This window comes from Neomonachus schauinslandi, chromosome 1 (assembly GCF_002201575.2).
Source record: "Neomonachus schauinslandi chromosome 1, ASM220157v2, whole genome shotgun sequence".
Classification (NCBI taxonomy): domain Eukaryota; kingdom Metazoa; phylum Chordata; class Mammalia; order Carnivora; family Phocidae; genus Neomonachus; species Neomonachus schauinslandi.
In genome coordinates this window covers 194,579,985-194,605,610 of record NC_058403.1, presented here as the reverse complement: position 1 = coordinate 194,605,610, position 25,626 = coordinate 194,579,985, and the positions used below count along the sequence as shown (strand labels likewise).

At 57.8% G+C, this 25,626-nt stretch overlaps 3 protein-coding genes across 7 annotated transcripts; 1 reads left to right on the top strand and 2 right to left on the bottom strand.

The window, feature by feature from the left end:
• Positions 1 to 797: 797 nt before the first annotated feature.
• On the bottom strand, positions 798 to 4,970 carry ABHD14B (abhydrolase domain containing 14B). Its single transcript, XM_021695134.1, has 4 exons — positions 4,908 to 4,970; positions 3,746 to 3,981; positions 2,281 to 2,522; positions 798 to 1,894 (listed from the first exon to the last, which is right to left on the bottom strand). Exons 2-4 carry the CDS (start codon positions 3,954 to 3,956, stop codon positions 1,715 to 1,717), a joined length of 633 nt encoding a protein of 210 aa, XP_021550809.1. The 5' UTR covers positions 3,957 to 3,981; positions 4,908 to 4,970; the 3' UTR covers positions 798 to 1,714.
• Positions 4,657 to 17,513, top strand: LOC110584947 (protein ABHD14A). 4 transcript variants are annotated; one of them, XM_021695129.2, is made up of 18 exons: positions 4,657 to 4,756; positions 8,324 to 8,535; positions 8,713 to 8,828; positions 9,946 to 10,181; positions 12,912 to 13,023; positions 13,691 to 13,755; positions 13,827 to 13,931; positions 14,281 to 14,375; positions 14,670 to 14,746; positions 14,840 to 14,929; positions 15,027 to 15,083; positions 15,416 to 15,489; positions 15,575 to 15,624; positions 15,739 to 15,883; positions 15,985 to 16,053; positions 16,903 to 16,982; positions 17,120 to 17,180; positions 17,267 to 17,507. In XM_021695129.2, the coding sequence occupies exons 2-18, from the start codon at positions 8,342 to 8,344 to the stop codon at positions 17,429 to 17,431; spliced, it is 1,791 nt and encodes a 596-aa protein (XP_021550804.1). In that variant the 5' UTR covers positions 4,657 to 4,756; positions 8,324 to 8,341; the 3' UTR covers positions 17,432 to 17,507. The 4 variants fall into 4 exon arrangements, with proteins under 4 accessions (XP_021550804.1, XP_044777492.1, XP_021550803.1 ...); XM_021695128.1 differs by lacking the exon at positions 4,657 to 4,756 and adding an exon at positions 5,963 to 6,091 and having other exon boundaries at positions 17,267 to 17,513; XM_021695130.2 differs by lacking the exons at positions 4,657 to 4,756; positions 8,324 to 8,535; positions 8,713 to 8,828; positions 9,946 to 10,181 and adding an exon at positions 12,250 to 12,515.
• Positions 17,514 to 19,669: 2,156 nt separating this feature from the next.
• RPL29 (ribosomal protein L29) lies at positions 19,670 to 22,015 on the bottom strand. Of its 2 annotated transcripts, none has more exons than XM_021695108.1 (4): positions 21,955 to 22,015; positions 21,544 to 21,588; positions 21,186 to 21,250; positions 19,670 to 20,181 (listed from the first exon to the last, which is right to left on the bottom strand). In XM_021695108.1, the coding sequence occupies exons 2-4, from the start codon at positions 21,578 to 21,580 to the stop codon at positions 19,786 to 19,788; spliced, it is 498 nt and encodes a 165-aa protein (XP_021550783.1). In that variant the 5' UTR covers positions 21,581 to 21,588; positions 21,955 to 22,015; the 3' UTR covers positions 19,670 to 19,785. The 2 variants fall into 2 exon arrangements, with proteins under 2 accessions (XP_021550783.1, XP_021550784.1); XM_021695109.1 differs by having other exon boundaries at positions 21,544 to 21,659; positions 21,955 to 21,993.
• Between the last annotated feature and the right edge of the window lie 3,611 nt (positions 22,016 to 25,626).

Here is a 25,626-nt window from a genome sequence, read left to right as displayed (position 1 = left end):
GGGGGGGGTCGCGCCGCGAGCGCCAGCCCAGCCGCGCTCCCCCCGCGCCTCGCGGGGCCCCGAGCCCCTGCGCTCTCTGCACGCCAGGGCCGCTTGCCCGGCGCCTCCGCCGAGCCCCCCGCTCCACCCCAGTCCCCGCGCTGCCCGGCTCCGGCTCGGATCTCTCGGAGCGCGGGCTTCGACCCTCCGCCCGGCCCGGTTCCCGGCACTCCTCGCTTCTGCGCCATCCATCCCCGCGCTGGGCTTTCGTCCACCAAGACCCGCGCCCCTCAACCACCCACAGCTTCCGCGAGGCCCGGCCCTTGTCCGCCCCGGACAGGTTACCGGACCGGCTGGAGGAGGGGCCTGAGAGCGGTGTGATCCCGTGCACCTCGCCCCGCCATTCCCCCCAAAGCTACCCCCAGAATGCCTTTTTGGGGCTAGGGTCGCAAGGGCCGCGGCGCAGTTGTATACTCTGCTAGAGAATGGGAGGAGTGGGACCGTCCCCAAGCCCTCTCCTTCCCCCACCGTACCCCCTGGGGAGCCGATCTACCTCCCCCCCTCCCCCCCCGCCCCGTAATCGGCTCAGCCTGGTCCCACTGACCTCCACCTCCCCCCACAGCTGAGTCTCTTGGCACCTGGGTGTGTGTGTGTGGGTGGGGAGGGGAATCCAATCTCCCTTCCCCTCCATCTGGCCGGGTGGACAAAGGGCAGGGGGACCATCTGGTCCCGCCAGGGTGGGGGAAGGGCCCACAGTGCCGGTCCCCAGGGGGCGGGGGGAGGGGCGGCGCTCCAGAGACAGTGAGAGCCTGCGGGGTCTAATTGCATCACTTTATTTCACCGACCTCCACTCTCTAGTCTCTTGTCTCCCCAACCCCCAAACCTCAGAGCAGGAAACAAGCTTGGCTGAGCAGATCCAGGCCTAATAACCTGGGGAGGTGTGGAGCACGCAGAAAGAGGGGGAAAAGCAGGGAGATCGGAGGTTCCAAAGGGTCGCCCTCACCTTTTGGGTGGCAATTCTGGTCTGGGGCCAGCTGCAACCTGTGGGTGAATGGAGTTCAGGGCTGGCCACTCCTAAACCTGGCAGAGGGCCTCCTGCAAGGCCTGGCCCCTAGGGTCCCCACCTCCCTGGACAGTGGGGTTCTGCATGGTTGGGAGGGTGCCTGTGCCCATGTGAATGCTTGTGTGAGAGTGCAAGAATGCATGTGTGTGAATGCATGCAATGCAAAGCTGTAGGTGACTGTGCATGGCAGTCCAGAGTTGCCCGTACCTGTGTGGTTGCTCCCAAGTGAAGGGTCACATCTGGGAACATGGATGGCTCTAAATGTGTAAGCATGCATGTGGGCATGGATGTATCTGTGGTCTAAGAAGCAGGAGTAGGTGTGAGTGCCCTGGAGGGCAGCTGAAAGAAAAGGCTGGAGGCAGGCTGAGGAGGCTGCACAGGGCAGAGTAAGGGGTGTGAGCGAACAGGAAAGCTTATAGGAGAAGCTCATCTAATGGATTACCCTCCACCAGATTACGTCTCTTGCTTCCTGAGGTTTTTCCTCTTGATTTCACCTCCTTAGTCTGTCACTGCAAGAGAAAGAGGAAGAGGAAAAGACAGACCCCAGAGACAAGAACCCAGATAGAGACACACCTGTTGCATGTACCTGATGAGCAGGAACCCATGGAGGGAGGAAGGAGACAGAGAGAGCCCAAGGCAGGCCAGCAGCCACCCCATCAGCAGGGCTGGGTCTCATGCTAGCCCCTGCAGGAAATCCAACAGCCCTGTGTGCCACTCCTCAGGTTTGTCGAGGTAGCAGGGGTGCCCTGCCCCCTCCATGACCAACACCCGGTGGTTGGGCAGCTGCTTCAGGTGCTCAAAGCTGGTCAGACCCATGGGGTCCTGGTCTCCATATACTATAAGAGTTGAGGTCTAGAGAAACGAAAGGGAAACAGTAAACAGGGATCTGCCACACCAGCCCCAACCTCCTAGAGGTCAGGTCTAGCCCCACCACCACTTCAGTCTCTCCCTGGGGCCACCCCAAATGAGGGGGAGAGAGAAGCTGGCCCAGTGGGTGATCGAAGAGGCCCCAGCTCCTGAGGGACAGAGGCATGGATTTTTGTCTGCCCCAGCACATGGTTTAGCGCGGGCCAAGGCACGGTAATCTGCTGCTAAGTAAACCAACAGGGCAGCGTTTGGTGGTTTAGCTCCCCCCAGAAGCCACCCCTTGGTTACCCTGCCCTGAGTTGAGGAAAGGCCCCAGGATGGACGCTTTCTTGCTCGTGGCAGGGGCATCTCAGCCTCCCACACAGGGATACCTTCACACTGGCATAGTCCGCAGCACTGATCTTATCAGTGCAGATGGGGGCCACTGGCACATAGCCCCGGAGCTGGGAGCCAGGGGCCGTGAGGAAGGGCAGGGAGTACATGCCACTCAACGATGGGCTGATCACAACTGGAGAGCCTAGGTCCAACGCATCCACCACAGCTGCCAGGAAGCTGCTGGGGACCAGCTCCCCGATAGGGGCAGGGGCTGCTGCTTCCTTGGAGCGCCCCAGGCCTGCAGGGATTCAGGTGTGAGAAAGACAAGGGCATTGAGTGGGAAAATGGAAGAGACAGTCCCTTCCTCCAGGAAGCCCTCCTAGCTCAATCTCTCTGTGCCAGTTTCCAGCAGCACACAGCGTGCCTAAGTTTATTCCTACAGCAGCCTAGATCTGTCATCTCTTTGGCAAGCATGAGGCATTTCCCTCTATGTCTGTGCCCATCTCTCCCAGCCGTAGAGTGTCCTGGAAAGGATCAGGCTCTGAAGTCCAACACAGCTGGGGCCAAGTCTCAATTTTCCACTTAACTATCTGCATGACCTTAGGAAAGTCTCCTCACCCCTCTCTCAGCTGCTCAGTTTCCCCATCTGTTAAAGGAGACAAAAAAGTATCTGCCATTTCAGATTGTGGTGAAAATTAATTGAATTAACTGCTTAAGAGGCACCTGTTCCAGGGCTGGCAAGGTGGACAGTGGCCGAGGAGCTGGCTCTGCACATGTACCTCCCCTCCAATTAGTCAGGCCCCACCTTCCCCCAAAAGATCAAGACCTTCACCTGGAAGATCAGTCCAACCCACTGTCCGAACCAATCCCATCTGGGCCTGGAGGCCCACACTTGGGCACTGAAACCATGTCAGCCATGGCCTGTGAGGGGTAGCAGGTCAGTTACAGGGTCATACTTGGCTCCATGGGCTGCGGCCTACCAGTCTGGGCTGGGGCTGCCCCTCCCCTACTCCAGAACCCAGTTCAGGGCTTTGTACCTGGGATCATGACTGGGGGCTCAGCCACCCACCAGGCCCTGCCCCGCCCCCACATGTGTCAGGAGACTCAGTCTCACTCCTTCGGGCTTCCCGCAGAGCCTATGGTTACGGCTCTGTCAAAAGATTTTAATTCCCCTTGGCTGAGCACCGAGTCTTAGGTGTTGGGTACTGGCCACATATGCACGTAATATCAGTCCATTCTCACTAGAGCCAACCCCCGAAATCTGTACCTCCCATCACAGATGAGGAAACAGAGGCTCAGAGGCACTGAGACACTGCCCTGGGCAACCTGGTTAGAAGCAGCTGGACAGTGTCCAGACCACATCCAGATCGAGACCAGAGAAACTGGAAGGCCCTTGCCAAGGGCACTGCACCCTGTCAAGCTTGGGGGGGCCTAGCCTGGCTAGGTCCTCCCAGTGCCCCAGTGCCCAGTCCCCCAGTGAGGCCCCCACAACCCTGGTCCGGAAGCCTGCGCCGGAAGTACCTGGCAGGTCCATGGCCACAGCCCGGTAGCCAGCCTGAGCCAGCCTGTGCAGCGTGCCCAGGTTCTGCCAGGTCTCGGAGGAGAAGCGGATTCCGTGCAACAGCAGAACTGAGAAGCAGGCAGCCTGCCCACTGCCTGGCCGAGCCTCTCGGAAGAAGAGGCTCTGGCCCTGCACCTGGATGGTGCCCTCGTGAAGCTCCACTCCTGCCATCCCTGCTGCTGTACTGGTGAAGCACCTGTGGTTCAAGGCCAGACTGATAAGGAGCCACAGAACCCCCTGCCCGGATGGGACGGAGAGGCTGCCACAGAGAGGGCAGGGGTCCCTCCGGGAGCAGCAAGGAGGCCTCCAGGAGGCTACCAGAACTCTCCACGTGCTTTCAGATGAGGAAGGCAGAGGAGTTATTTATGCCTCTGCCACTCAACTGTGTGGCATTGGGCCTCAGTTTCCTCTTCTGGAATAAGGGGCAACAAAACCTACCTCAAGAATTAATACGTAAAAAAAAAAAAAAAGAATGGACAAGTGAGGGTGCCTGCCCTTAGAACTCAATACATGCAGCTCCCATTATGATTATTGTCCTCACTGTTAATTCTTCTTTTCTACAAATGGGGATAATACAATGGTACTAAGCTCCTAGGTGGTGGATGCGATTAAATGAGCTCACGCACGTACCACGCTGGACACCGCTCCTAGCACATAGTGAGCATAATAAGTGCTCAGTCGACAGTAAGCAGCTCTTTTGCTTATCGACCTCTTTCTCTTCAAGGCACTGTTACAGTTTGTAGGTTGGCCCCGCAGGCCGGAGGGGGTCGGGGTTGGAGTTAAAAACCCATTTTCCGGAGGCGGAAGCCGGAACGCAGAGCTGGGAAAGGCTTTGGAGTTCCGGCCCGCAAGGAATGCGGAGTACCCAGCGCGCTGCCCGCTGGGCCCCAACGCTCTGACGCACGGTCATCGGCGCCGCGGCGGCTCGCTCGGTCCCCTCCGCCGACTTCGGTTCTGGCTCGCTGGGCCCGGTAAGGCGCACGCGGAAAGTGGGGGCAGGGGGGGCCAGACCCGAGGAGGGGACCTGGGGAGCCGAGATGGGAAGGGGAGGAACTTGGGCTGGGTGGGGGTGGGATCTCACTGGACAGAAGACGAGAGGGTCTGGGGGCGCAGGGCCGGTACCTGGGGAGCTGCGTAGGCTTGCGCAGATAAGAGGCAGGCGAGTGCTGGCGGCGACTGGGGCCGGGGCAGGGAAGCGGGGAAGTGGCCCGGCCGAGGGCGGAGACCAGGCCGTGCTACGGGACGCCCTCTTGTGGCCACAAGCCGTCGCAGGGCCGGTCGCTGCCGCTAGATCTCTCTTGTCACAGCAGCCTCGGTTTCCCCAAGCCCCTCGGCCCCATGTGCTCCAAGCACCCGGCTGGGTGCGGCCGCAGCAGCCTGCCCCAGATGCACATGATGCGGCTTGCGGAGAAGGGTTCGTGGGGTCTCATCTCTGCTGCTCCCTCCTCCTCCCCACCCTGCCCAGGCCCAGGGTTGTGCGCAGGCACGCGGTGAAGCCAGACAACTTTGAGTGCGAGGTTCTGCCCAAGTCCAGCCAGGTGACCTCGACCGTTTTCACAGCGTCTCCGAGCCTATTTCCTGGCCTGTAGAATGGGTGTGATGTTGCCTATTTGGCAGGGTGTCTATAACGGAGTGAGTCCTGCGTGCCCTGCGCTGCCTTCCTGTACCCGGCCTGGCTGCCACGCCTGGCCTTGGCCACACATCGCCGACCAGGATAGGTGCCATAAAGAGCAGTGAAAGAGTCACAGGCCACCCTGGGCTGTGACCGAGTGTGTGCGCCTGTGTATTTGTAGGGTTGGGGAAGCGGTTGGACTGAGACCTGGAGTTGCCAAGTGACAATAATATCTGACATTAAACAGCGACGCCTCCTCTCCAGACACTGTGCTAAGGCTTGCCCCATCTTTTGTGGTCCTTAAGACAATCCTTATCCTTAACCCTCTGTACAGCAGAGGGACTGACCCACCGTAGAGATGGTCTGGTGGGGAGAAGCCGGTGGCTCTCCCCTGGCCCTCGGGCTGAGAACAATCCGGAAAGTCTGGATAGTGGGCCGGGCCTACGTGCTTTCGGGCGCCGCCTGGAGTCCCCCCTGCGTGGGTTTAGGAGGCGCGGGGCCTGCGACTGCGGACTGCGCAAGCGCGCCTCCTTGGCTGCGCGCCCCGCCGCCTGGTCCCCGCAGCAGCCTGCAGAGCGGCGGAGGCAACCCAATGGTCGCGGCGCTGTTTGGCTGCTGGTTCCGCGTGGGCGGGGCCCGCCCTGGGGTGTCCGGCCCGGTCATCCCAGTCGGCCCGGTCATCCCAGTCGGCCCGGTGAGTGTCCCCGGGGAGTGAAGACAGCAGGGTGCCCGGGGGCGGGCCATCCTGGCTCCGCCCCTTGCCCCCGGAGCCCTGGGGCAGAGTCCTGCGGGAGTGGCAGGCGCGAGTGTGCCTGTGTTGGTGTGTGGTGTGTGCGCTCAGGCGTTTGCGTGCGTTCTGCGGGATCTGGATGTGTGTGGATGTGGTGTCTGTCTCTTTCTACGCGCCTACGTTGGGGGGGGGTGTCGGTCTGTCTGTACGCTTGTGTCTGTATGCTATGTGCGTTTCTGTGTACATGTGATTTTGAGGGTGTGTATCTACCTGTGCGTGTGTATTTCTGAGGCTATGTGTGTCTGTTTGCCTGTACGTGTGTGTTTTAGGATTGTGTATATGACTGTGTGCTGGAAATTTGAGGGTCAGCATGATTTTGAAAGCGTGTATGTGTCTGTCCGTCTGCCTTCCTGATGGCTGACTGTGTGCCTGATTTTGAGGGTACGTATTTCAAGGGATCCATTGCTCACAGGCCAAGCAGGGCTGCCTGTACCCGCTGTGCCAGAAATAGCTTGTGCAAAAGAAAAGTATGTGGGGACAAGACTCGATGTTTGTGTGCACGTGTGTACACCTGTGTGTCACTGTCCACACGTATGCCAAGGACCTAAGTTGGGTACAGCTTCCCTGACCGCACGCCTTTTCTCGTATCTGTAGCCAATGCCGGGTTGCTGGCTTGCTGCCCACCACCATGGTCTAGTGCACCAGCTGCCTAGGTTGCCAAGGCAACGGCCAAAGTCCCGCCTCTCCCTTGCAGCAGGCTCCCCACAAGGAAGAGGTTCGCAGGGATTCTCCCACTGTTGGGAGCCTAGGCTCATGCCCAGTGGGAGGTTGCTGTTCGTGGTCAGAAGGAAGAGAAGAGCGGCCTCTTCCTCCCTTCAGCTCCTGGCTCTCCATCAGCATCAGAGGGGCTGCCACCGCCCACCCACCCCAGGACTGGGAGCCTGGGGGTGGGGGCTTGGGAAACATCCCCAAAGCTCCCAGGAGAGGAGGGTCTTGCCCAATATGGGTTTCCAGCTGGGCCAGCACCCAGTTGGCACTCCATAAAGATGTGTTTGCTGGAATCTGAGAATAAGGCAGGTGTACTCATTCTAGGCCCAAGAAATGATCACAGGACAGCCCTGGGTCAAGTCCACAGTATTCCTGAAATATCACAGGAAACTTGAGAGGGCTGATGCAAAGTGATCCTTTCCCCCATTTTACTGACAAGCTGAAGACACACAGCCAGGAAGTGGCAAAGCAGAGTCTCAAAGCCAGGGCTAACTGGGTCCTGGGTCCTGATGTCTGTTGTCTGGACAGGCAAAGGACCCAGACTGCAGGAGTCCGTGAAGCAGGTCATGAAGCTGAGGGGGTGGGGGAAGCATTCATCTCTCCAGCCTCCATTTCTAGGTGTACCATGCCCCTCCCTGGCCCCATTCATTCCCCTCAGCCTTTCTCCATCCCAGATACTCTCCACGAGCCCTCCTCCCACTTAATATCAGCTGAGATAGAGCATTGAATATTTCCATCAATTGGAAAACACATTCTGATTTAAGCACTATTACATGCAATGTGATTAAAAAAGAAGAACCGTTTCCAAACATGCTGTCAGTGGGATGGGGCTTTATACATAGTCTTTCACTTTTGATGCTTCTCACTACTCTGTCCACCAGCAAGGCTCCGGTTCGTCCCTCACCTCCCAGCCCCCTGGTTTCTTCCTTGGCAAGCTCAGCGTAGCCTGGTGGTTAGCAGCCCAGCTCTGGGCTCAAATCCCAGTTCCTTTACTTGCTATTCTGCATTTTGGGCAAAAGAATTTACCTCTCTGAGCCTGTTTCCTCATCTGCAAGAGAACTATATTCATATCTGCTCCCCAGTGTTCCTGTGTGGATTCGTGAGCCCTCGTATGTGAAGGGCCAAACACAGGGTCTGGCTCTCATAAGCACCTGATGAACGGAAGTGGTTTTAGCTGGCACAATGATGAGCATGCTGTGTCTCCAGAGACATCTCAGACGCTCCTCAGGCTGCAGGGTATCTGAGCCCCCACCCCAGCATGCGTGGAGCAGTGGATATGAACCCTCAGACCCCCGCTCAGAGCAGGAGAAAGGGCAAGGGCTGAGCTGTTCCTCTGCTGGGGGCTTCTGGGGGTGGGGTTTGGGGATGGGGTCCAGGGGACCTGGTGGGGACACAGCCCCAGCCTCTTCTTCCTCTCCTCTCCTCCAGACTGTGGTACAGACCTCCATGAGCCGGTCCCAGGTAGCCCTGCTGGGCCTGGGCCTGCTGCTCATGCTGCTACTGTACGTGGGGCTGCCAGGCCCCCCTGAGCAGACCTCCTGGCTCTGGGGAAGCCCCAATGTCACAGTCCTGGCTGGTCTCACCCCTGGCAACTCCCCCATCTTTTACCGCGAGGTGCTGCCGCTCCACCGGGCACGCAGGTGGGTGCTGACCTCAGGGCGTAGTGGAAGGCCTAGGTCCAAGGGGAGTCCCTGTGTGGGACCCCAGCTCAACTCAGGGTGCTCAGGGCCTGGGAGGGCAGTGGGAGAAGCCTAGAAAGAAAGAATGGCGGGCCACTTCCAGACCCCGAGGACACACACTCCCCTGTATGCCCACAGGGTGGAGGTGGTGCTACTCCACGGAAAGGCCTTTAACTCCCACATGTGGGAGCAGCTGGGCACACTGCAGCTGCTGGCGCAGAGGGGCTACCGGGCCGTGGCCCTTGACCTCCCAGGTGAGAGCCCCCATTCCGGGGTCTAGGGAGGCAACATCCAGCAGGTACAAGGGGCAGCTTCCCAGGGGAGGACTTGGAGGGGTAGAAAACCCTTAAGGTATGGCTGGGTTGGGGGGTGGGGATTGGACCGCAATGTCTGGACAAGCCGTGGTACGTCGCAACACAAAATGGCAATACTAAAAGGTCTGTGTCTTTATTTTCTGCCTTGAAAACTAGAATGTGGACTGTTGCATGTCACAGAGCAAATAGAAACGTGACTCACTTCACAAGTGCTTGCACGGAGAGATCTCAGTGGACATTTTATGACAAACTAGGTAGCTTTTCGGTTTTGTAGCTATGCAAATGATTTATGCTATCATTCTTGTCTTTAAAAATCAAGCAAGAGTGACGCCCTCAGAGACCCATGCCACATTTCTCTCCCAGCAGTTTGGGGGTGCCCGACCCCCTCGGGGCATTTCCGTATATAGAAAGACAGACAATACGCAGGATTGTGTGGTGAGGTTAGAAACGTGACTGGTGTCCTGTCTGCTTATCTGCAGCTTGGTTTTTCTCCCCCTATACCACATCTCATAGAGCGGGCCAGTCAATATGAATCTCCCTCTCTGTACTGTGTGCTGTCAGAAGGATGGACAGGTTTGATCTGCCCATTCCTTCACTGATGGATATGTAAGTTGAGTTTTCAGCATCTGTGGAAATGCTTGAGACATGAAGCTGAAGCAACCTTGGACATGTTTCTTTGAGCGTGGAGGCAATAATTTCTGTAGGGTAGCTACCAAGGATAATTGATGGGTCAAAGGATGCACATTTTTTAAATGTTGACAAATATTACCTTACCCTCCAAAAATGCCACGTGGATTTATACTCCCATCAGTCATGGATGAAAGTGCCCATTTCCCCACATCTTCCCCAACACTGCATATTGTCAATCTTTTTAGTTTTGCCACTCTAATGAATGAAAGATGCTTTTCTAGCAGACCTATCCCATTACAAAAAAGAGCTTCTGGGAAGTTTGGGGGTAGCGCTGCCATGTGCCTCTGCCATTTCCCCCACTGTGATGGGCAGGAAGTCCTGGGTTCCTTTCCAGCCTCCCTCAGCTGGTGCCTCCTGCTGTTCCCAGGTTTTGGGAACTCGGCACCTTCCAAGGAGGCAAGCACAGAGGCAGGGCGGGCGGAGCTGCTGGAGCGAGTGCTGCGAGACCTGGAGGTGCACAATGCCGTATTGGTGAGCCCCTCTCTGAGTGGCCACTACGCCCTGCCCTTCTTGATCCGAGGCCACCACCAGCTGCGTGGATTTGTGCCCATTGCACCCGCCTCCACCCAGAACTACACCCAGGAACAATTCTGGGCCGTGAAGGTACTGGAAGGAGGGTTTCCAAAGGTCCGGCTTCCTATCCCTGGCTCGAGTCATGGGGGGAAAGGACGCAGGTCTCACTTGGAGGACACATGGCCTCATCTGGATAGAAAGAGATGGGGTGTTTGGGAAAGATTCCCTAAGGAGGTAGCTAGAGGGTCAGTCCCCGTCAGACCCCAGGATCACAGCCCCTTGCCTTGCCCTGCAGACCCCGACTCTCATCCTGTATGGGGAGCTGGACCGTATCCTGGCTCGGGAGTCGCTGCGGCAGCTCCGCCACCTGCCCAACCACTCTGTGGTGAAGCTGCGTGATGCAGGCCACGCCTGCTACCTCCACAAGCCGCAAGACTTCCACCTTGTCCTCCTTGCCTTCCTTGACCACCTGCCTTGAGTTCACCCACTGACCAGGCCCCAGGCCTGGCCTGAGCTTGGAGAGTCTGGACCAGTGCCCCACCAGGGAGGCAGCCCCTGGGATTGGAGGGTGGAGGCCAGAGGGCCAGGCCCAGTCGGGACCTCTCATTTCATCTCACAGGCACAATAAAAAAACACATTTTTGTCATGCCCGGGGAGTGTCAGGTCCTGTTTCCTGGCGTTGCAGCAGGTGGGGTGGGAGTGAGTGGCAAGTCCGGGGCTGCTTTGGGGCTGGGAGCTGGAGGGAGGCTTCAGCAGCCTGGGATGGTCTACTTCCTAGCTGGCTGCCCTCACCACTCTGTGACTTAGTTTCCTCACCTGTAAAATGGGCATGATGGTAATACCTGGCTCAAAATGTGGTTTTAGAATTGACTCAGTCTGGGTAAATGGAGCACTTGGCCTCACAGGGCTTGAGGGGGGTCAGGGCGAGCAGGTGTTACTACTGCTGTGTGACCACTGGGGTTGGTGGGAAATCCAGGGTCTGGCAGTTGAGCCAGTGAGTCAGGAATGCAGGACCTATGGCCTAAGGGATCAGGATGTGTAGGGACGGAAGTGGTTATGTGACTTAACAATTAACATAGCATTGGTGCTGAACTGCCAAGCCTGCTTGCCCCTGGGTATGTGTGGGTCAGCAAGCAGATCAGACTTAAACCCCAGGAGGGTTGGACGGACCCCCCCTTCCCCTCCCCTCCCCTCCCCTCGCAGCCTGCCTCCTCTGGGCACAGAGGTTGAAGTTTTCAGCTCTGCCTCTCCCCACGCCGACTCAGCCCCTGTAGCGGGGGGCAGAACTGGCCGAGAGTACAAAGCGCAACCAGGCACACAAGTGGGCAGCTACAACCGTGTGCAGCCTGGGGGTGGCCAGTGGGACACCTGTGCCTCTTTATCCCCCCTCTCCGGTGGCCGCGGGAGAGCCAGGGAGCCTGGCGCAGGGTCAGCCAAGAGTATGCCACATGTGTGCTTTTGTGCCATCCCCCCCTCTGACACGGTCATACAGCCCCCGGTGACCTTCACCGTGTCATCCTCTGTCACGCAGACGCTGCCACACCCGGCCACCATCTCACACTCGTATTGTCACACACGCGGTCATACACGCTGATACGCACTGTTGGATTAGCTCCCACAGCGGCACATTTGCACGATCTCACACGAAGTCACCATGTGCCCCTCTGCCCATTTATCCTCCGCTCCTGGCACGTGTCCAGGCGTCCGTTCTGACACCGCTCTGTGCCCCGCCAGCGACAGAATCCTGTGGGTACATGGACCAGCCAGCCTCCTAGAACTTGCAGTCTGAGGGGACAGATATTGACCAATAACCTCTCCACACGGGGGGCTGAGGCGGTCAGGGAGGACCTCCCTGAGGAGCTGAGACACGGAAAGGGGAGAAGTCAGAGACTGGGGGGGGGGGGGGGGGGAGCAGGCAGGGGCCAGCTCTGGCAGGACTTTGCAGCGCTGTACCCCAAGAGTGAAGGGCGCCCGAGGGAGCAGACGCAGCCTCTCGTGTCAAGGGTCTGCTCTCCTCTCTTCCCGCGCAGTGTGGAGGTTGCAGGAGGTAGAGCCCTCCGGGGGCGGGACCACCCGGAGCTCACCGCCCAGGCCTGTGGGGCGGGGCCTGAGGGGGCGGGGGCGGGGCCGGCCGCCGGGGCGGAGCAGGCGGCGGCGGTGGCGGCGCCCGAGAGGGATCCCGTAACCCGAGAGGAGGCTGGAACCTGGGGCGGGCGGAGACTCCCTCGCCGTCGCCGCCGCAGAGACGATGGGTGGCTGGCCCTAACTCGCAGTCTTCGGCCCCGCCCCGCGATCCGGTCCGGCCACGTGGTGGGCGGACCGGGGCGGTTCTGAGCCCTCGACCTCGCAGGACCCTGAGCCCCGGCCACAGTCCGGGGCGGGAGCTGAGAGGCAAGCGCGGGCCCAAGACCGGCGGAGAGCGAGGTGGGACCCCGGAGAGGGGTAAAGGGATCTGGGGTTACATGGCATAAAATCCGGGCAGTTGGGAGAATTTTTTTGAGGAGGGTAGGGAGAGTCAATGTCAGGGTTCAGACCCGGCTCAGCTACTCTCTAGCTGTCTCTGAACCTCTCAGCCTCAGCTTTCTCGTCTGGAAACTAGGCATAGACGCACGAACTTCCTGGGGCTCTTTGGCCGATTCAGTACGGAAATGTGTTGAAAGCGGCCAGCCCAGCCCCTGAAACAGAATGGGGGCTCCGAAACGGGGTGTCTTCTCCCTGTGGGACGTACGGGGAACCGCCCTGGGGAAGGGTCGTGGGTAGGTGGAGTCCACTGGGCCCTAGCGGCTGGGAGGGGTAGGTAGCCACTCGCTTTGCCCCTAGATCACCACGCGCAGCGCCATGGCCAGCGAAGGTCGCGAGGGCGAGCACCCGTCCGTGACACTCTTCCGCCAGTACCTGCGCATCCGCACCGTCCAGCCCAAGCCCGACTACGGTGAGAACGCGGCCGTTCCAGGGCCTGCGGTGGGGTCCCGGGGCGGGGACTGCTCTACACCAGACTCCCACCAAACGGGCACCTCCACGCCTCTAGCCATTCCCCAGGCCAGCCGACTGCTCAGCAGCCCCTCCAGGCTGTGTTGCACCCAGAGTTACTTCTGGTGGCTGGTTAAGTAACAACTTCACCTCACTGCCCCGGGGTTTGAGGAGGGGGAGGGGGAGGGGAGACCGGACAGCCTCAAGGAAGAAGCTCCAGAAGCCTACCCGGGCAGGACAAAGACCACAGCCCTTAGGGAATCAACCTTGGTGGCTGGGAATGGTGGACATGGGTGCAAACCCCTGCCCTGATTTACCAGCTGGGAGACATCAGGTGAATCTCATGCCTCTGCGCCAGTTTTCCCATCCCTGAGGAAGAGAGCCATCATTCCTGTTTCTAACTATGGACTTTCCACCTGACCTTCCACAAAGGGTCACTGACTGGCCAGACAGAACATTCTTCCTTGGAGACAGAAATGCAGGTGTCCTCGAGCAATGTGGAATTGCACTGAGGAGGCAGCAGCCCCTCTCAGGGTCGGCTTCCCTCTCCGGATGTACCCCCAGCTCTGCCTGGGCCAGTGGGAGGGGTGGGTAGGCAGAAGCAGCCCCAAGACTCTCCGTGTCCCCAGGCGCTGCCGTGGCCTTCCTTGAGGAGAGAGCCCGCCAGCTGGGCCTGGGCTGTCAGAAAGTGGAGGTGAGCCTGGGGCCCGGCATGGGGAGGGGAGGTGGCCCCGGGGCACCTCCTCACCTCCTGGTCCTCTCCAGGTGGCACCTGGCCATGTGGTGACCATTCTGACGTGGCCAGGCACCAACCCCAGACTCTCCTCCATCTTACTCAACTCCCACACCGATGTGGTGCCTGTCTTCAAGGTGTGTGGGGCGCGGGAAGCGGCGCAGGCCTTGGGGTACACAAAGATGATGCAGACCCCCCATTGGACCCCAGGGAGCCTCGGGGGCTTGTCCTGAAACTGACTCCCGATCTCTTAGGACACTACTCCGTTCAAGCAGCCTTTGGCCAGTGGTCCATTCTGTGCCCAGGGTGGGGGTGGAGGTGGGAGCAGAGATGAGGGATTGCAGTCAGCTGCCCTCTTCAGCCCTCTTCACCACCGCACTTGTCACCCCAACCCTAGGGTAGGCTTCTAGAGCAGGGCCACAGTTAAGCAGAGTAGCTTAATGACTAAATTTGGGGCTTGGGTCCCTCTTCTCCTCTCTGCCCCAGGAGCACTGGAGTCATGACCCCTTTGAGGCCTTCAAGGATGCTGAGGGTTACATCTACGCCAGGGGTGCCCAGGACATGAAGTGTGTCAGCATCCAGTGAGTGTCCTCCATCTCCTGTCCCCCACAATGTCCCTACTGGCCCACTGAATTGACCCAGGGCCTGGGGTGGGTGTCATTGGAGAACCTCAAGGCCAAGGAACATCTTGACCCTTTATCTTGCACAGGAATTATCACCATTACATGGATAGGGAGAGTGAAGGACAGAGACTTCCCAGAGTCCCCTGCCAGGCTGTGGCAGAGCAGGCTGCAGGGGCCCAGGGCTCCAGCCTGCCCGCCCAAGCATCTGGTGGCTCCCCCAGCCCTGGCTTACACCCTGTCATTGCCCCTCAGGTACCTGGAGGCTGTGAGGAGGCTGAAGGCTGAGGGCCACCATTTCCCCAGAACCATCCACATGACCTTTGTGCCAGGTAGGAGTGGCTTGGGGAGGGACACTTTCAGGGAGGAGGAGGATGTGGTGGCAGGGGCAGCTCCTTCATCTCATGTCCCTGCTGCTTTTACAGATGAGGAGGTTGGAGGTCACCAAGGCATGGAGCTGTTTGTGCAGCGGCCCGAGTTCCAGGCCCTGAGGGCTGGCTTCGCCCTGGATGAAGGTGAGCAGGGTGGCAGGCCCCTGAGCGGCGAGTAGGGGATATGGAGGCTGCTAGTGGCTGGGCCACTCTACCCTCTGAATCCCGTTTCCCTCCCCAGGCCTGGCCAACCCCACCGATGCCTTCACTGTCTTTTACAGTGAGCGGAGCCCCTGGTGTGAGTATGGGCTTGGAGGGAGGGTGTCACTGTGTGGTGGGGTACTAGGCCAGAAGGGGCAGCCTACCAAGAGTCATGCAGCAGGTCAGGGCCTGAGTAGGCCTTGAACCCAGAGCCTCTGCCTCCCAGCCCCTTCCTACCCGGGCTTCTCCTTCCTGAGCTTCTGAGGGTAGCCCCCCATGGGCAGAAACCAGCTCTCCACCGTGCGTTCTAAGGGAGACCACCCTGCCGGAGGAGCTTGGGATGAGGCGAAGACTGGGGCCCACCCCCAGGCTGATCACTTTTCCAGCCCCTCCCATGCTGAAGACACCCCCTTCTCCCTCATCTCCCAGGGGTGCGGATCTCGAGCACCGGGAAGCCAGGCCACAGCTCATGCTTCATCGAGGACACAGCAGCGGAGAAGCTGGTGCGTGGCACACAGGGAGGGAGTTTGGGAATTCCCGGGGCTCTATCCTGGGGCCACTCTCACATCCCACCTCGCACTCTCCTAGCACAAGGTCGTGAGCTCAATCCTGGCTTTCCGGGAGAAGGAGAGGCAGAGGTGAGGCAGCCTGGGAAAGAGGATGGGGGTCTGGGCAGCCGGCCCTGCAAGAGAGAAGGGAGGCTCTTTATCTGTTGCTCCCCCTGCTGCCCCTGCCCCGTCCCCCCACCGCAGGCTGCAGTCAAACCCCCAACTGAAGGCAGGGGCTGTGACCTCCGTGAACCTGACCAAGCTAGAGGGCGGCGTGGCCTATAACGTGGTACCTGCTACTCTGAGCGCCAGCTTTGACTTCCGTGTGGCACCGGATGTGGACCTGAAGGTGCCAGCTCCACCTGGGTTTGGAGCAGGGAGCCGGCTTCTCAGTCCTAGGCTGGAGGCTCAGGGAGAGCCTGAGAGGTCAGCTCATCTCCCTTCTCACAGGCTTTCGAGGAGCAGCTGCAGGGCTGGTGCCGGGCAGCTGGTGAGGGGGTCACCTTGGAGTTTGCTCAGGTATCAGCCGGGACCTACGGTCGGGAGCTGTGGGAGCAGGGGATACTGGGCTTGCCGGGCGTGTGCCGCCGTGGCAGTGGGTGCTCTGCGTGCCTGCATACGTCTGGGCGTTTCTTTAGCTACGAGGGACACATTTTATTCACCAACAGGCGTTCGTTGTGGAGGCCACTGTTGGGTGCCGGGGATACGGTAGGAGTAAAGTTCATGGCCTCATAGTCCTTACGGCATGAAGAGACAAATAGACCTGAATTAAACATTAATATATTACTTTTTTTTTTTTTAAAGATTTTATTCATTTATTTGAGACAGAGAATGAGAGACAGAGAGCATGAGAGGGAGGAGGGTCAGAGGGAGAAGCAGACTCCCTGCTGAGCAGGGAGCCCGATGCGGGACTCGATCCCGGGACTCCAGGATCATGACCTGAGCCGAAGGCAGTCGCTTAACCAACTGAGCCACCCGGGCGCCCCTACTATATTACTTTTATATAAGTATGAACACACTTGGTTCAGGAAAAGGTGGGACGCTGCACTCTGAGAACCTGTAACAAGTAGTTGGCCAGTCTGAGAGGTCTGGGAGAGCCATTTTGAGGAAGAGGCCTAGGATGTGAAAGCTGGACAGGAAGTAAGTAGATGAAGGGCAGGGCGAAGTCCCAGACCTGTGGCCTGTAAGGGACTGAAAGAGGGCCTGTGGCTGGACTGGCCAGCCGGCTATCTGGGTAGGTGGGTGGAAGTTGGGGTGGCGGGTGGGGGGAATGGGTGTGTGTCTATGCCAGGCACTGACAGGCCTGTGAAGAATAGGGCAAGCTGTCCAGGCCCTGTCTTGATCCTGCTATCCTTCCCCTCCTTCCAGAAGTGGACGGAGTCCCGAATGACATCTATTGATGACTCAGACCCCTGGTGGGCGGCATTTAGCGGGGCCTGCAAGGACATGTGAGCACACTGGCCCGCCTTTCTCTTCCCCTTTCCTCTCTCCTCCTACCTCCCTTCCATCCTCCTTCACCCTTTCCATGCTCCCCTTGCGCTCTCCCCTCCCTGCCTCCTCATTCACCAGGCTCTTGCCTCCGCAGGAACCTCACGCTGGAGCCAGAGATCTTCCCTGCTGCCACGGATAGCCGCTACCTCCGTGTGGTGAGGGGCTTGCAGTGGGTGGGCAGGGGGGTGGGCTGTCCTGGATGCTGGCTTTCCTCCTGATGGCTTCTCCTTGCCCCCTGCAGGCGGGGGTCCCCGCGCTGGGCTTCTCACCCATGAACCGCACACATGTGCTGCTGCACGACCACGATGAGCGGTTGCATGAGGCCGTGTTCCTCCGTGGGGTTGACATATACACGCGGCTACTGCCTGCCCTGGCCAGCGTGCCTGCCCTGCCCAGTGACGGCTGAGTCCCAGGAGCGTCCACCAGACCAGTGTCAAGGACCCCTCTGCCCCCCGCCCAACAATAAAGTCTGTGTGTGGACAGAGGCCAGTTCTGAAGTACTAAGAGCAGGGATTCTGTTCATGGAGCGGGGATTCTGTCATTTCTCTGGGGACATGCGATTCCCATCCCCGTTTCACAGATGAGAAAACTGAGCCTGGCTCTGGGTGCCTCCCCACTGCCCCATGCTGCTCTGTGTCCCTCGACACAGCACACTCATCCAGTACCACCCAGCCATGTCTGTGCCCAGCGCCAAGGGACCATAGTTCCTCTTCTCAGTGGCCACTAAGCCTTTATCTGACTTATAAGGTCGGGGACACCACTCTGAGGAGGAAACCAAAGCAAAGATCTCAGGGAAACACTTCTGGGGACACACTCAGGATCCTGAGACAGAACTAGAGCCGGAGGCCAGCTGGGCCCCGCCAGATGTGGGGCAGGTAGGAGAGCTTGCAAGCCACGGCTGCTAGCATGTTCATCTTAGGGTCCCTACACCCTGGGCAGGGATCAGCGTGTGCTGAGTGAGGCTTCTGTCAGCCCTGCTAGGTAGGGGGCTCCAGGCAGGACCAAGAGTCACTATGGCCTGAATGCTGAGCTTGCTCCTCTAGCTGATCTGATCTAGTCCTGTTTGGACCCCCACGGGCATGGGGTGAGAGACAGGGAGGGCTGGGTTTTGAAGTTCTTGTTGTGGCCAGAAGGAAGTCCACAGCCTGGTTCTGTGGCCTGCAGGCTTAGTCCTCATAGTATTAACCCCTGCTCGTGCAGTTCTGCCGAGGAGCCAGGACTTTGGCCAGCTCCATCTGCTTTGAGCCCTCCCAGCAGCCCCTGGATGCAGGTTTCACTGAGCCCCTTTAGCAGCTCTGCTAGAACAGCTTGCCCAAAACCACATAGCTTGTAAGTAATGGGAGTCAAGATTTGAGACTCAAGAACTAGGGAACAAGGGAGGCTCTGTGTGGGAGCTGGAGGCTGACAGCAACCTGGTTGTGACCTTAAGTAAGCCTAGTTGAAGCCCCTGACCTGGGGTCTGGCCTCCCCCTTCAGATTGCAGCAGGATGATGGGAAAGGAGCCTTCATGCCCTGTCCTGGACTAGAACACAGGCCTCACTGGAAGCCACCTGACCTGATGACCTCAGGCTGGGCCAAAGTACCTCCAGGACATAAAACCTGTTCCTGGTCCCTTTCAAGACCCCACCTGACACCCCCTGGTAATGGGCAGTTGGCCCCCCAGAGCATGCCAGGATGACAGTCATGAGCTAGCAGCCCAGCCCTGGTTGGGCAAACTTTCTGGGGTCCTGCATGGGCTGCCTGGGTCCCAATGCTACTTACATCCCAGAGCTCCATGATCTCAAACAATCCTTCCCTGTGAAACAAAAAGAATAATACCTACCTCAGAGAAAGAGGGACCATTTATCATGGGCTGTACCTATTGCCTCTTTAAGATTTGAGAGCGAGCATGTGTGTGCCATGTGCAGGGGGTGGCGAGGGGCAGAGGGAGAGAGAGAAGCAAACTCCCTCCTGAGCAGGGAGACCAACTCAGGGCTTGATCCCACAACCCTGAGATCATGACCAGAGCCTGAAATCAAGAGTCAGAACCAAGAGTCCGGATGCTTAACCAACTGAGCCACCCAGGTGCTCTAGGAAGTGCAACCCTTTTGGAACCTCCCATGTGCCAAGGTTGGTCCACAAATTACACGACAACCATACTCAAAGACTAGTTTCGAGGACTGCATGCCCAGGAATGGTGACATGCTTGGCAGCTCCTACAGAAAGCCTCCACAATGCCTAGGACCACTATACCACTTGCCTCACTAGCTGCTATAACTGCAGAGGGAGCAGCTGATCCGGGAGGCACAGTCAGGTCTGGCCCAGCTGTATTAACAAGGCAGTGCCCCCACTGCCCTTCGTCCCGGGGCCCGAGCACAACCCAGAGTGGTGGATGCTGGCTGTGTACACTGGACCACCCACCTGGGCCAGAGCACAGAACTCAGCAGGGTCCTTCTCTTTATCCCCGGGGTAAACTTCAAGACTTATCAGGATATTTGGGAATTCTCCTTCCTTACCAGACCGACCAATCCAGCAGGCTATGTGCCCCAGCCTCCCTAAGGCCCTCCACCATGTCTTTCACTAGGTCCCTTTCTTGTACTCCAAGGCCCCATTTCCCCCGACTCCCACCCATACCCCAGTCTCTGGACCACAGACACAGGCCAACTGACAGAGCCTGCCGCAGGTTTATTTGTACAAAGAGCAAAGGAGGACACCAGCCCCATGCAGACAGAAGCCCAGGGGTCACACCAGTCCTGTCCTCACACTGGCAGACACAAGCCTCTACACTGGAGCCTTTGTGGGGGCCTGGGCACCTTTGGGAGCCTGAGCTGCAGCAGGAACAGGAGCAGGAGCTGGAGCTGGAGCTGGAGCCGGAGCCGCAGCCTGGGCCTTGGTTTGAGCCTTGGCCTTGGACTTTGGCCGGCAGAGCCTGAGACCCTTGGCAATGCGGGCACGAGCACGTTTCCCGAGCTTGGGGTGAGCGATGTAGGCAAGTCGATTGAGCTTGCGGCTGCCGCCCTTTGGGATCTTGGGCTTGACCTCCTTGGGCTTGACAAGGGCCTTGATAGCCTCGGCACGTGCACTAATGGCCTTGGCGTTGTTGGCCTGCATCTTCTTCAGGCCCTTCTTGTTGTGCTTCTTGGCAAAGCGCATGTTCCTCAAGAACTTGGGGTCTACCTGGAAGGCAAGGAAAGGTACAGGCTGTAAGTGCAGCATGTGGGGCCTCAAGCCACCACTGGTGGCCCTCTCCATAGCTGTACCAGGAGACTACTGGGCTCCAGCCAAGGCCTATTGGGGGCGTAGACAACATCAAGTCAAACTTAAAATGCTGAAATACACACCCCTTACAAACTACCTGCAGAGAAACATGTACAACCCCCAAAACCACCACTCCACCCTGCTAATGCTACATACAGACCATATTTTCAGGGCTACATGCCCAGAGCCCAACTGAGCTCAAAGGCCAAGCGCAGAAGGAAAGAACAAATGAAGGCTGCCCCATCAGCCAGGCTTGCAGGGCTGAGGTTTTCCTGAAACCCCTCAGGGCCATCCCCACCTCTTTAAAGGAAGGTGTCAGTTAAGCACCAAGCCTGGACCAACAGATACACGGCAAATGAGGCTGAAAAAGAGACCAAGATGGGGAAACCGAGGTTCAGAGATTTAACGGTTCATTCCACAGACCAGAGACCAAGGGCACAGGGGACAGACAGGACCCCGTTCTCTTGCTTAGACCCTCCAGCCTCAGCCTTCTCAGCTGAGAACTCCTTGGCACAGCAAGGAAAGCTGCCCCCAAGCCCTGCATGAGGTCCGTTCAAGGCCACAGGCTGGTGGAATGCAAGGTTCTCACAGGGTACCTGGTACACAAAGGTAAGGCCCTTTCTCTCCTTGAAGTGTTCTGGATAAGCAAGGGGGACAAACTACCCTCCGGAGGCAGGTTACACCTGACGAGGGAGTTACAATCTGGGCTGGGAAAAGCCAAGCAAAGGTTTATTATGGCTTTGGCAGAACTTGAAGTCCAGGCAAAAGCTGGCTGGAGAGAAAAACTGTGGGCTTTGGTAGTTCAGGCAAGACAAAGGACAGTTATTAACAGTCGCTGCTCAGGCAGATGCTGAAGCCGGAAAGAGATACAGGAGGCGCTCTAGCTGTGCGACGGGGGCCAAACAGACACCTTTCTCACTCACCCCCTTAAGAGATTCGTATCTTTGTGACCGGGGTTTCTTGATGCCATTTCTGTGCCATTTTCGTGCTGTGGGGAAGCAAAGGATTAGACCAAACAAGACTTGCTCTAATAAGACCACACAACATCACAGCTGGCCAGCCTGGGAAAACCATTACTTCCCAGAGCAGGTCTTCTCGAGAGCTGGAATAGCCCCTATCCCTGAATGCAAAGCATTGTGGGCATCTCAAGAGGACCCCTGGCTTCTTAAACTACAACCCAGAGGTCATCCTGGCCGAAAACAAAGCCAGCCCCAGGCCCAGAGTGTCCCCAGTCCTTGCCAGGGTCCGAAGTGAGACGGAGGCGGGGCCGGGGGAACTTACACTGGTTGTGCGTGGTGTGGTTCTTGGACTTGGCCATGTCTGCACCTGGGGAAGGAGAGCGGAGATGAGGGCTGGGGGCTCGCCAGGCCGGCTGGGCCTCTCACTGCCGCCTCGATCTGGAAGGACGTGAGGCCAGAAGCCAGAATGAAGCTGCAGCACAGGGGCCCCGCATCTGCGGCCTCCCCCGGCCTCCACTTACTCAGCACGACCCGACGCCGGTCCCGGCCTCCCGAACTCGGGTAAGAGGGCCCTGAAACCAACCCTCCCTCACCAGACCGCGCTCTACCCCAAATCCGCGTTCTCCCTCTCCCATCCACTCCTTGAGAACCCCTCCCTGTCCTTCCCGGTTTTGCGTCCGGCCGCCGGCTAGGAGCCGCGGATGGTTCCCGATACCGCGCAGCCGATTCTCACCGAAGACCGCGGCTCCCGAAGCGCCTCGGGCCGGAAGAGAAAGAGAAAGAGGAAAGCCGCGGTGCAGCACGGGAAAGAGGGTCGTCGAGGCCGGAAGGTACTTTTGGAAAAGCTTCCCCCAGCGCCGGGAAGAAAGGTTCCGAAGCCCGGGAGGGTATAAGCCAGACGCGAAGGCGGTGCTATGAGCCTGGCCCTGCTTTCTTCAGGTTTTACGTAGCTTATTCCTCCTGGACCAAGCTCTTGGGACCCAGTTCTCGTGAAAGGTCCCGAAGACGAAGGGAGTCTTTGAGGGATGCATGCTAGGCAAGGAGTGACAGACTCGTGTTCTTGAAAAGTACCCTTGGGGGCACCTGGGGGGCTCAGTCGTTAAGCGTCTGCCTTGGGCTCAGGGCATGATCCTGGGTCCTGGGATTGAGCCCCGCATCGGGCTCCCTGCTCAGCAGGGAGCCTGCTTCTCCGTCTACCCCTCCCCCCTGCTCGTGATCTCTCTCTCTCAAATAAATAAAATCTTAAAAACAAAACAAAACAAGCATTCATGCTTGGCAGGAAAGAAAAAGACCCATGGGTTTGGAGAGAAGTGAATGATAGGGAGGGAGTTGCCAGGGCTAGGGGAGGCAGAGTTTATTTCCAAAGGAAGGGAAGGCCTTTGAAGACTTTCAATGACAAGATCTGCCTTGTGTCTTTAACAATGCCCTCAGCCCCCACTGCTGTGTGGAGACTGAACTGTGGGGGGTGGGGGGGGAGAGTTGTCGGGAGGCAAGGTCTAACTCATTTTGGATGTCCAATAGGCGTATCACATTTAATGCATCTAAGCAGAAACATCTGGATCACTGGCCTCCTCAAAACAAAGCAATAAAAGCCCTGTCCCTCCCAACCTTCCCCATTTCTGTGGACAGTACCAGCATTCACCCAGATGTTCAAGCCCAAAACTCAGGGGCTACTCTGGCCTCCATCCTCTCCCTGATCAGCTGCATCCCAAGCCCAGTACCTATCCACTCTTTTCCATACTCACTGCCCCGGTTCGGTTCCAGGTTCCCCCAGCCTGCTCACAGCTCCCCCGCCTCACCTCTGCCCCCTACAGTCCATTCTCTGCACAGTAGCCAAGGGTACTTTTCTTTTTTCTTTTCTTTTCTTTCTTTCTTTTTCTTGTTTGTTTGTTTGTTTTGTAAGATTTTTGTTTATTTATTTGACAGAGAGAGACACAGCGAGAGAAGGAGCACAAGCAGGGGGAAGTGGGAGAGGGAAAAACAGGCTTTCTGGGGAGCAGGGAGCCCGACGCCGGGCTCAATCCAAGGGAGCCTGATACAATGTGATGGGGGGCTCCATTCCAGGACCCTGGGATCATGACCTGAGCCGGAGACAGACGCTTAACTGACTGAGCCACCCAGGCGCCCATGAATGCTTGTTCTGACTTCAGGGCCTTTGCACTTGCTATCCCCTCCCTCTGGACTACCTTCTCCCTGCTCTTTGGATGGCATGCTTTCTTGGAGAGGCCTCCCTAGGATGCCCTATCTAAAATAGATACACTCCACTCCGTCTCCCCAGTTGTTTTCTGTCCTATCATTCTCTTTGCTTCCTTCACAGAACTTTCCAGACTCTAATTCTGTTCTTTATTTACTTGTGTATGTGTCCATTGACACAAGAGCCATGAGTTCAGGACGGTTTGGTCCCTTTTCCTTTCCCATTGCTTGACACAGCACTTGATGCAGAACAGGAACTTAGTAGACACCGGCTGCGTGGACATTTCTTTGGCAAGGTGGATTCATGGAGGGACAGGAGCATATTGCAGAGAGTTGGGGAGTGAAGGGGGGAAAGAAGGATGTGGAGGCCAGACGTGGCAGTGACGCCTTACCAAAGCATTCCTGAGAAGGGGGAGAGAAATCTGGCAAGCGTGAGTCAGGAGAAGGAAGAGCACGCTTAGACGCTGGCAGGGGGACCTAGTACCAAGAAGCAGTTGAGGCCAGAGGGAAGGGGTCCAGAGGAGCAGTCCTGAGGGCTGCTGAGAACAGGAGGGGGTGCCAGTGGGCAGAGGTGGGGGCTGTGGGAAGTAGGGATGGCACAGTCTCTGTCGGGGAGTCAGGGCCTCGGCTCAGTGAGCGGGAGAGGTGGGCCCGGAGGGTGGGACAGGGAGAAGAAAGTTTCACTGCTGCACCCTTGAGAAAGAGGAGCAGGCAGGGTAGGGGCCAGCAGAGGGGGCGGGAATGACTTTAAAGGAAACAGGTTGCTCCACCGCGTGGCCTTCCGGCTGAGCAGTAGCTGCCACAGTGAGCTCCTAAAAAGTGAGCAGTGACACCTGCTTGGGACTGTCTTGCCGGGCTCTTACGACAGTGGCAGAGCAAGCAGTGAGCAGAGAGCCATAGTCCAACGGCGGAGGCAGATTCAGAGACAGGTGATGGTCGCACATTGACATTGGAGCTGCTAGAGGGATTGGCCCAGGGTGAAATCCTGGCTGCCAGGCAAAGGGGGAGCAGTGACAAGAGCCAGGAGCTTTGACGGTGATCTGAGGGGACTTGTTCAGGGGCCGAAGGGGAACATGACCTCGGAGCCACTGGCCTGCCATGCTTTTCAAGGTAGGAAAGATGGTAGGGCCTGCTCTATGTATAGGGAGAGTTTCCTCTCTCTCTTTCCTCCCTCCCTCCCTTCCTTCCTTCCTTCCTTCCTTCCTTCCTTCCTTCCTCCCTTCCTTCCTTCCATAAAAGCTCTCTTGGGGCACCTGGGTGGCTCAGTCGGTTAAGCGTCTGCCTTCGGCTCAGGTCATGATCTTGGGATCCTGGGATCGAGCCCCGCATCGGGCTCCCTGCTCAGCGGGGGTCTGCTTCTCCCTCTGCCCACCACCTCCACCCCTGCCCCATTTGTGCTCTTTCTCCCTTGAGCTCTCTCTCTCAAATAAATAAATAAAATCTTTAAAAAAAAAAGCTCTGTTGTAACCTGATTCTATTCATTCAGTCATAATTTGTGGACATCCTTCCTTGTTCATGAAAATCCTTGGTAATCCTATTTTATTTTACACATTTAAAAACATTATTCTGGGAGCGCCTAGCTGGCTCAGTTGGAAGAGCATGAGACTCTTGATCTTGGGGTCGTGAGTTCGAGCCCCACGTTCGGTGTAGAGATTACTTTAAATAAACAAACAAACAAGCTCCCCTCCCCCCACATACATTTTTCTGAAAGAGGTCAATAGAAACATCACCAGATGTCAAAGTAGTCTCTGACACAAAAAAGGTGAAAATTTTAACCCTTCCTCCCGGGTTCACACGCTTCCACCCTCTGTGAGAGAGCAGCTCTTGCCCCATCTCAGGTCCATGTGGAGGCCTAGGTCCACTTGCCAACCTCTGTGGCCTCGCCGTGGGCAGAGCCACTCGCTGGACTCGGCAGAGTGTCTATCCACCAGGCCCCTTGCCAGTGTCTTGGGCACAAGATGGAGAGGTGAGGCTCGGAGACCAGATGAGCCTTCCACTGGGCAGTATGTGACCCACCCATCCAGGCCTTGTCCAGAGCAACAGCCCAACCGCAGCCCAAGTAGGATTCAGTGGGGCCCACTCAGCAAAGTACCAGGGTCGGAGACATCCGGGGTTGTTTCTGCTGCGCCTAGCACAGCCCCAGGTACATGCAGGGACCTGATAAATATTTGAGGAATTAAATGTACACATTTCACAAATCCAGGCAGATGGC

Excerpts from the sequence above, each read along its gene's own strand:
- ABHD14B (XM_021695134.1), bottom strand. The coding sequence starts at position 3,956 with ATGGCAGGAGTGGAGCTTCACGAGGGCACCATCCAGGTGCAGGGCCAG. Across the intron at positions 2,523-3,745 it reads TGTGGCCATGGACCTGCCAG|GCCTGGGGCGCTCCAAGGAA; the intron begins GTACTTCCGGCG and ends GAATCCCTGCAG. Across the intron at positions 1,895-2,280 it reads CGGACTATGCCAGTGTGAAG|ACCTCAACTCTTATAGTATA; the intron begins GTATCCCTGTGT and ends TCGTTTCTCTAG.
- LOC110584947 (XM_021695128.1), top strand. The coding sequence starts at position 5,990 with ATGGTCGCGGCGCTGTTTGGCTGCTGGTTCCGCGTGGGCGGGGCCCGC. Across the intron at positions 8,829-9,945 it reads CGTGGCCCTTGACCTCCCAG|GTTTTGGGAACTCGGCACCT; the intron begins GTGAGAGCCCCC and ends TGCTGTTCCCAG. Across the intron at positions 13,756-13,826 it reads TGGGCTGTCAGAAAGTGGAG|GTGGCACCTGGCCATGTGGT; the intron begins GTGAGCCTGGGG and ends GGTCCTCTCCAG.
- RPL29 (XM_021695108.1), bottom strand. The coding sequence starts at position 21,580 with ATGGCCAAGTCCAAGAACCACACCACGCACAACCAGT. Across the intron at positions 21,251-21,543 it reads CCACACCACGCACAACCAGT|CACGAAAATGGCACAGAAAT; the intron begins GTAAGTTCCCCC and ends GCTTCCCCACAG. Across the intron at positions 20,182-21,185 it reads GATACGAATCTCTTAAGGGG|GTAGACCCCAAGTTCTTGAG; the intron begins GTGAGTGAGAAA and ends CTTGCCTTCCAG.